This window comes from Notolepis coatsorum, assembly GCF_963971535.1.
Source record: "Notolepis coatsorum genome assembly, chromosome: 6".
In the NCBI taxonomy this organism is placed as follows: Eukaryota; Metazoa; Chordata; class Actinopteri; order Aulopiformes; family Paralepididae; genus Notolepis; species Notolepis coatsorum.
In genome coordinates this window covers 104569310-104578732 of record NC_140170.1, presented here as the reverse complement: position 1 = coordinate 104578732, position 9423 = coordinate 104569310, and the positions used below count along the sequence as shown (strand labels likewise).

At 50.4% G+C, this 9423-nt stretch overlaps 1 protein-coding gene across 1 annotated transcript; it reads left to right on the top strand.

The window, feature by feature from the left end:
* Positions 1 to 1701: 1701 nt before the first annotated feature.
* klhdc7a (kelch domain containing 7A) lies at positions 1702 to 3975 on the top strand (the record flags this gene model as incomplete). Its single annotated transcript, XM_084315712.1, has 1 exon — positions 1702 to 3975. The coding sequence occupies one exon, from the start codon at positions 1702 to 1704 to the stop codon at positions 3973 to 3975; it is 2274 nt and encodes a 757-aa protein (XP_084171838.1).
* Positions 3976 to 9423: the final 5448 nt, after the last annotated feature.

Below are 9423 nucleotides of genomic sequence, written 5' to 3'. Positions count from 1 at the left end.
CCCCGCCGGTGAATTATTCACGACTTCGCCTCGTGCCTGTGGAGTCCGGTTCCCCTTTATGCCGTCCGCCGGCTGGGCTATCAGATGACCAAGCAGTGTCCATGTCGGGCGAAGACACACGTCTCCCTGGGTGACACACACGTCTGAGAGCCTTGCCTGAGTGTCGCTAAACTGCCCTCTCCGCAAAGACCCTGGCCTTGGTCGAGCGCGTTGTTATCGGTAACACAAATGACAGCGGTGACACAGTGACAAGGCTCCTGGGTGACAGAGATGTATGTTTGCATCACAGTGCCGTCTATAACAATGGATGGTATTGTCAAGATTATTCCGCAGACACTCCTGGTGTTTGGCATTTCTCAGAGGATTGTCTGTATTATTCATAATCCTATATGTACATAATGCCAAGCCAGCACTGACATTCCACTGGCCTTTTTTGTAACCCAGAAATTAAAGGCCCAGTCAGTGATTTAAATGTAAGCAATATGAGTAGCCCCACCACCAACAATAACAAATAGAGATATGTTTTCATTCTCCAGTTGATGGACTTTAATTATATTTGCTGTATTGTATGGATGTAAAATGTTTACTTGCATTGGAGATGTTTGCAAAAATAAGCTTATTTTCCATGCAGATCAAATTCATATTTACTTATATAGTCAAAAGATATATATATATTATTGGGGTTTTAACCTCTATGAATTGTTGTGAGTATACATTTTGGTAAACTAGCATATTGCATAGCCATTCCCCTCCAAAGCCAAGTCTGTGCGTGTGTGTGTGTGTGTGTGTGTGTGTGTGTGTGTGTGTGTGTGTGTGTGTGTGTGTGTGTGTGTGTGTGTGTGTGTGTGTGTGTGTGTGTGTGTGTGTGTGTGTGTGTGTGTGAAAGACCTTTGCTCTGTGACTTGACTGAGCAAACAGAGGTATCCTGGTCACTAAGGACATAATAAATGTCCTATCATTATTCCACCCCTTATTCAAACCAAGTAATCTGCTACAGTATCTAATCAGGAGTTTGAAGAAGTCAAAGACTGTGATCTAGCTATCTTGTTTTTGACACATGCAGTTCCTGCCTGGCATAAAGGCACACAATTAGAACAACTCCTGTTAAAATGTAAACACAAGTTTCAGGTTCATTAGTTCAGTTTCATTTTTTATCCATGTCCTTTTACAGGAGAAGAAATTATTGCTTCTTAGCCTAGCAGCAACATAAACACAGTAGTACAGACAATAAGAACAGTGTAAACAATACAAACTATAAAAGAAATAGCAGCATAGTAAGAATAACAAATACAACAAATATCACCAGCTTGAAAAGACTGGTGCATTTATTTCACACTTCCTAGATAATAATTTATTTTATTATTATTATTTTATTTAAATTGTATCATGTGACGTTTCAGAAAAATACATAAGTAAATATTGATCTATACGGAATTTGCATGCCCTCTACTGCTTAGTGAGTAAGCATCTCACCTGCAGGTAGAGCATGACTGGCGCCCCGCCCTTACAGAGGCAGAGATGCAAATACTGCCTCCGCAGGGATCAACTTACACTTTGTTCTTTGAAAGGAGAGGCACAGTCATCAGAACACTGCAGCTCTCGTGTGATGAAAAGCAGTAGACGTCTGCTAAAATGCGCAACAACAATAGCATACAATAGGAAACGTCAGCCAATCTCAACGTGGGAATCGTCACTACAGCGATGCCTATAGCAGAGCTGTTGGGCGTCCAGTTCGACATGCAACTGCTGTTGAAGCTGAGCCTCTCTGTGGCCACTGTGCTGCTCGTCTCCTGGGCCTACAGGTTCTACAGCTCCAGAAGCACAGGGGAACATCCGCTCTATGTCAAAGAAACTACAGACAGTGAGACCCAAGAACCTACAAATGGAACCTGCCAGAACTGCAAGACGCCTCTGCGACCCCAGAGCACAGCCAGACACCACACAGACGATGAGGACAAACGACCTAGACCCTCACAGACTGACGTTGATGCAGACAACCTGACACCTCACAACACGGACAAACAGCCACGAGAAGAGGCACAACCATGTCAGATGGAAAACACAGGAGGATCTCAAAGCACCGAGGACCAAGACACCAACATGGACACGACCTCTCGTGTAAGACAGACAGAGGCTACTAATAGTAATATATCTGGATCTACTTTGAATCGTCCAAGTGTTAGAGAGAGTGGTCTGGCCACTCTGACGGGGCAGCGTGTGGGTGTGGGCAGGGAGCTCAGGCAAGATCTGGAGCACAAGGGCGCTCACTCCATCTTCCTCTCCAGGGCAGAGATCACAGTGGAGGACGCTAACCTGGTGCAAGGTGAAACCGGGGGCCAAGTTCTGCATGGAAAGATATACGATTACTATGTGGAGTCCTCCTCTCACTTCATCACAGACCCAAAACCCACGCTGCGGCAGCGTAAGAGACAATCCTCAGACTCACAGTCGGAGGAGTTAAGAAGCTGCAGCGGCAGCCGCACAGCATCTCCCGTGTCTTTCAACCACATTGTTATGCGGGATCTTTCTTTACAGCAAAGCACTGCTGAGGACTCACTCCCGCCGGTGAGCCCTGAGCCAAGGCACCCCGCCAGGCCTGTACTCCTACGCAAGGAGAGCTATCTGACTGCAGCAGAGCACTCTGAGCTTCCCATTCACACTCTAACTCCGAAAGCTTCAACCCCAGTCAGTCACTCTCAGGGCTCGTCCTGTGACAAACAGAGCTCTGCCAGCCCTATGATGAGTCCCTTCACAGACAACAAAGGCTCGAGCCCGTGGGAGGAGCCCAGTCTAGAGACTGTAGCGGGTGCCCCATTTTTACACCTGCCAGCGGAAAACCTTAGCAGCGTAGATTTGGAGAGGCTGAAGGGTAAGCTTGATTTAGGGAATTGCATGGAAGTGCTAGGCCTGGCTAAGAAACACGGCCACCCTCTCCTGCAGCAAGCGGCCCTCCGAGTCATGTCAGATAACTACCTCCAGGTGCTCAGGGAGCCCAGTCTGTTCGGGAGGCTGATGGCAGGCGAGCGGGAGCAAATCCAGAGACAGAGAATGAGAGGGAGGAGGTTTGTAGTGGTGGCTGATATGGACCCTCAGGACTGGCCAAAGAGTACAGGAAGGCAGGCTACAGAGGCAGAGCAGAGGAGGGCATCCAGCGGCCTGTACTATTATGACGATTACAAAGACATCTGGCACCCGCTCTGCTCTATCCCGCAGGAGGTCATCTCAAGAGGCTGCGCTATATGCACAATGGACAACTACTTATTTGTGGCGGTGGGCTGCCAGGGTACAGAGAGAGAGATGATACCTTCAAAGCGAGTATTCTGCTACAATCCTGTGACATCCATTTGGAAGGAGATCAGTCCCATGAATGAGGCCAGGCCCCACTGCAAACTGGCAGCTCTGCATGGCTATGTCTATGCTATCGGAGGAGAGTGCCTTTCTACAGTGGAGCGCTATGACCCACGAGCAGACAGGTGGACGTTCGTGGCTTCACTGCCTAATGACACGTTCGCTGTGGCCCATCATGCCACAGTGTGCAACGGGGAGATTTTTGTTTCCGGAGGAACCCTGAGATACACACTGCTCCGCTACAATCCCAAAACCAACACGTGGCGACTGAGCCAGATGGTGTGCAGCAAAGACAGGACAGCGCAGATGGTGGCTGTGAGGAGCTTCCTGTATCGCTTCGACGTCAACGCTCTGCTTGGCGTTAGCGTGTACCGCTACCACACAGTGGCTCGACTGTGGTACCAGTGCAGCACCAAACGCCTGCTCCACTGCCCCGCCTTTCAGTGTGTGGCCATGGATGACACCATCTACTGTGTGAGCCACCGCTTCACCATGACTTTCAGGGCTGATGATGTCTCTCCCGGTTTCCTAGCCGACGACTTGAGTGTCCTCCCCACAGCCAAGGGCATCCTTTTCCCCCTTGTCCTCTCGCTCCCCGATAACAAGCCTCTTCAGACTCGCGTCTGACCAGGAAACTTTTCTTTCAGCGATCAAAAGATTGGGTGGGGGACAGAGTGTCCCTACCAGATCACACTTTACATCAGGGCTCCTGTTGAGCAAGTGGTTTTGGCTTAGTAGAACTCATTTTGTTTCCAGCAGTTCAAGCTCACACTGTTATTACAAAGGCGTTGCCATCATGTAATTACTGTTATTTATATGGCAATTATGACAGCATTTAAACTTTGCATCAGTTGTTTGTGAAACCAGGGCATTTTCTTGAACTGGGTATTCCTCAAGGAAATGCAGCTGTCACCATCACAGGCAATGAAAGTAAAATATTATGCTATTAATGGTAATCAGACTACTGTTTATTTATATTTACACAGAGAGTGCTGCCATATAAATAGTTTTTCATCCTCCTCCTTGCCATTAGGTTAACTGTAAATCATAGAAGATGCTTACTCCCCCAGTAAAGATAATTCCTAAACAAATCTCAAATGATTTCAGTTCTAACACTTTGAAGTGAATAAGCAATAATAGTCACAATCTACCGCTGTGTGTAACTTTATAGGGCACATATATTACTTACACTGGAGCCCGGATAGGCGGATACAGAACAATTATCCACATTTGCTCTTTACATATGAATAGACATGAATGGGTTTGGCATACAGTGTAAATATGTCCGCTTCTATAAATGAAGGCCCTTGCTATTTTAGAATAATTTCCCAGATTGGGGCCTTGCTGTTTTGATGCTCGTATTCAATGTTTTAGCTGACAAGTACTTTTATTTTATTCATATGAGGGCCTGTACTGTCGTTACCCATTATACTTTGTATTGAATGCTTTGATCGTTGCGTTTTATTGTTTGTAAATACAGTCACGTAAATACTTGAGTATTTGTACTCATATCTCATATTGTACAGTATCTTAAATTATTAAATAATGATATAGTGTCCAATGTTTGTTCCCTTCCGCTGATTTCCAGTGATAGCTCAGACTTCAGCAGCAGCAAAACATGCCTTTCTTTAAGCTGCTGTGGATAAGATCTGGCTAACTTGCAAGAGAGTGGGCAATCCATCCATCCATCGATCACAGTCAAATGCATACAAATATGTTATTTTTTTTTGCCTTTTTCCTTCTCTCCCATCCCCCAATTTTTGTCATTATGCCAATTCCTTCCTGGTCGTTGCACTGCCCTACTGTTGGTCTGGAGAGGCTGTAGACTACCTCATGCCTCCTACGATACATGTGGAGTTGCCAGCTTCTTCTTTTCACCTGACAGCTAGGAGTTTCACTGGGAGGTTCACTTTATTTCCCCCAGATCCCCTCCCCGCTGAAAAGGTGCCCCGACCGGCCAGTGGGAGTCGCTGTTGCAACGACCACGACTCATACCCCACCGGCTTCGCACCCGCAAACACTGACAATTGTGTTCGTGGGGACGACTAATCAAGCCGGAGGTACCGCTGCCAGGGATTGAGCCTGGGTCTCTGCGGTGGTAGGTGAGTGCTTAGACCTCTACACAAACCGGCCACCTCCACAAATATGTTATTTTTAACCCTGAAACTTTCACAGTCTTGTGGTACATGTCTGAGAATATATTCCTTTGTTTTGTTTTGGTAAAATAATCTGTTTTCATACCACTGATGCCGTTATGCATTGTTTAAATCCGCTATGTTTCCCTGCTCCAGAGTGGCCAATGAGGTACCGGCCTTTCCCTGACAGCTTCCCTGATTGATTGGAAGTTGTCAGGGAAAGGCAAAGGATTTCAGAAGGCATAACTCAGTATCTGGGCTATGGCGGTTACTGAAATTGTTTCATGTTACGTTACCCTACATCTGTGACACAATTTCATTATTTATTTTCATTATTCAAACAAAATGTTAATTAGAAGAAGTTGCTTACTGTCAGGATCCTAGGCCCGGTCCTGGCTGGACTGGGCAGGATGGTAACACTGGGCAGTACCCTCCACCTAACTTTGGGCAATGCCCTCGATCTGACATTGGCCCTCGGCCTGACATTGGCGCCCTACCACCCTCTAGTGGTGACAAACAATCGGTGCGCTCCAGTACACTGGACATCCTGACTACTGTGTTAACTATAATTAATAGTTTGATTAATGTGATGTCATGGTGTGTACTGTCATTGTCTTTCCCTTCCCTGGTGTGATGTCATACACGGTTTTGGGTTGTTAGGAGTTGCTTTTGTGTTTAGTTGTGTTTAGTTGTGCTTTGCTTATTGTCTAGGTGTTGTTTGTGATTCTGTGTTGGCCAGGTGTTCTTAATTGGTAATTAGTCGGGGTATTTAGGTGTCTGTCTGTCTCCCTTTCGTTGTGGCGACATTCCTCCAGTTACCCCCTGTTCCTCCACGTCGTGTCGCATCGTTCTCCCTCTAGTAAGTCTTAGTGTTTGTTGTTTTGTATTGTGAAGTTTGTTATTTAGTTTCTGTATTTTCCCTGTATTACACTGGATTCTACAGTAAACACCCTTCTCCAAGCTTCACTCCTCGCCTCTGCCTCCTCCATTCTTTCCCTTTCTGTATTATTGCATTCTACCTAACCCCATCGTGACAGAATGTCGCCACCAACATTAACGAATGCAGCTGTAAGGGCGAGCGATACCATCACCGTTGTCCTGGCCCTGATGGCCGGTGACATGAAGAGTTACTCACTGGCCAAATGGGGGTTCCTACTCCGGAAGATCGACCAGGTCGCCACTGAGAATCCGACACTGCAGACGGCGATGTGGGAGATGGCTGAACATGTTGTTGTCCTCATGGAGAAGCATAAGCCGAAGGCTGGGGTAGCTAGTCTGCCGACTGTTCTCAGGCTTACGGTCAGCCTAGATCCTCCCACAGCCGCTGAGATTGCTCGGATGTCCATCGCCGGTCGGACGTCCACAGCTAACCTAGCTCCGCCGGTTAGCTTCGTGCCAATAGCTAACCGGTCGTCTCCAGTTAGCACAGCTCCGCCTGTTAGCTCCGCCACTATAGATGGCCAGACGTCCCCAGTTGGTACAGCTCTACCCGTTAGCTCCGCTCATACAGCTAACCAGACGTCCACAGCTAACATAGCTCCGCCGGTTAGCTTAGTGTCAAGAGCTAACCAGCCACTCCCAGCTAACCTAGCTCCGCCGGTTAGCTTCGTGCCAATAGCTAACCGGTCGTCTCCAGTTAGCACAGCTCCGCCTGTTAGCTCCGCCACTATAGATGGCCAGACGTCCCCAGTTGGTACAGCTCTACCCGTTAGCTCCGCTCATACAGCTAACCAGACGTCCACAGCTAACATAGCTCCGCCGGTTAGCTTAGTGTCAAGAGCTAACCAGCCACTCCCAGCTAACCTAGCTCCGCCCGTTAGCTTCGTTTCAATAGCTAACCGGCCGTTTCAAGCTAGCACAGTCTCCACTGCCAGACTAGGCTCCAGGTTCAGGGTGAGCCTAGTATCTGAGACAGACCAGATGTCTCCAGCTAGCACAGTCTCCACTGCCAGACTAGGCTCCAGGTTCAGGGTGAGCCTAGTACCGGAGACGGACCAGATGTCCCAAGCTAGCCAGGCATCCCCAGCTAACATAGCTCCGCCGGTTAGCTTTGTGTCAATAGCTAACCAGCCACTCCCAGCTAACCTAGATCCGCCCGTTAGCTTCGTGTCAATAGCTAACCAGCCACTCCCAGCTAACCTAGCTCCGCCCGTTAGCTTCGTGTCAATAGCTAACCAGCCACTCCCAGCTAACCTAGCTCCGCCCGTTAGCTTCGTGTCAATAGCTAACCAGCCACTCCCAGCTAACCTAGCTCCGCCTGTTAGCCCCGCTACAGTAGCTAACCAGACGCCCACTGCCAACCTAGGCTCCAGGTTCAGGGTGAGCCTGGTAGCTGAGACGGACCAGATGTCCCAAGCTAGTCAGGTCTCTGCAGCTAGCAGGTCTAGGAGGGCTATTAGGACAGGAGCTGCTAGGCTCTCCCCGACTGTTAGCTTAGCCTCAGCAGCTAGCCAGGCATTCTCAGCTAGCACAGTTCCCACAGTGAGTCCAGGGCCCACAGTTAGCCTAGCCCCCGAGGCTAGTATGGCTAGTAAGGCCTCCACAGCTGGTCCAGCTTCCACGCCCAGTCCAGCCTCTGCTCTGGGTCCTGGCTCCTCATCCCCGGATCCTACACCACGCCTCGCCGCCGAGACCGATCCGGTCTCCACGCCCTGCCCGGCCTCTCCACCTGGTTCGGCTGCCGTGCCGGCTCCCGTCTCCTCGATGGATCCTGGCTCCTCATCTCTGGATCCTACACCACGCCTCGCCGCCGAGACCGATCCGGTCTCCACGCCATGCCCGGCCCCTACACCTGGTCCGGCTGCCGTGCCGGCTCCCGGCTCTACGACGGATCCTGGCTCCCCGTCTGGTCCAGCTCTGCGCCGTGATCAGCGTCCTGGTCCTCGCCGGGGTCCTCGCCGGGGTCTTCGCCGTGGTCTTCGCCGTGGTCTGCGTGGGATCCTGCTCCAGGGGTCGTCGCCGCCGCACCTCCGGTCCGGCTCTCCTGAACCGGCCCCGAGTCCGGCGGCTGGAGGGTCTCTCGCCCGGGATCCTGCTCCAGGGTCCAGCTCCCCTTCCCGGGCTTCTACACCTGTACCCACCCCCCCTCGTCGGGCCTCGGTGCCCGTCCCCACTCCCCCTCGCCGGGCCTCGGTTCTCAGGTTCTGCCCCCCTCCCCGGGTCTCGGTGCCCATCCCCACCCCCCCTCGTCGGACCTCTGTTCCCAGGTCCAGTCCTCCTCCCCGGGCCTCTGCTCCCGTCCCCACCCCCCCTCTCCGGGCATCTGCGCCCGTTTTCTACCCCCCTGGCTGCTATGCCCCTCCTGGGGTTTTCGCTCGGCCTCCTGGTCCCTCGTCTTCGGGTCCTCTCCCTGGGTCCTCTCCGGGGTTCCGGCTTCCTCCCTCACCTGCTTATGGACGTTGTTTTCGGGTGTCTGGAAGCCACCCGTTGAGGGGGGGGTACTGTCAGGATCCTAGGCCCGGTCCTGGCTGGACTGGGCAGGATGGTAACACTGGGCAGTACCCTCCACCTAACTTTGGGCAATGCCCTCGATCTGACATTGGCCCTCGGCCTGACATTGGCGCCCTACCACCCTCTAGTGGTGACAAACAATCGGTGCGCTCCAGTACACTGGACATCCTGACTACTGTGTTAACTATAATTAATAGTTTGATTAATGTGATGTCATGGTGTGTACTGTCATTGTCTTTCCCTTCCCTGGTGTGATGTCATACACGGTTTTGGGTTGTTAGGAGTTGCTTTTGTGTTTAGTTGTGTTTAGTTGTGCTTTGCTTATTGTCTAGGTGTTGTTTGTGATTCTGTGTTGGCCAGGTGTTCTTAATTGGTAATTAGTCGGGGTATTTAGGTGTCTGTCTGTCTCCCTTTCGTTGTGGCGACATTCCTCCAGTTACCCCCTGTTCCTCCACGTCGTGTCGCATCGTTCTCCCTCTAGTAAGTCTTA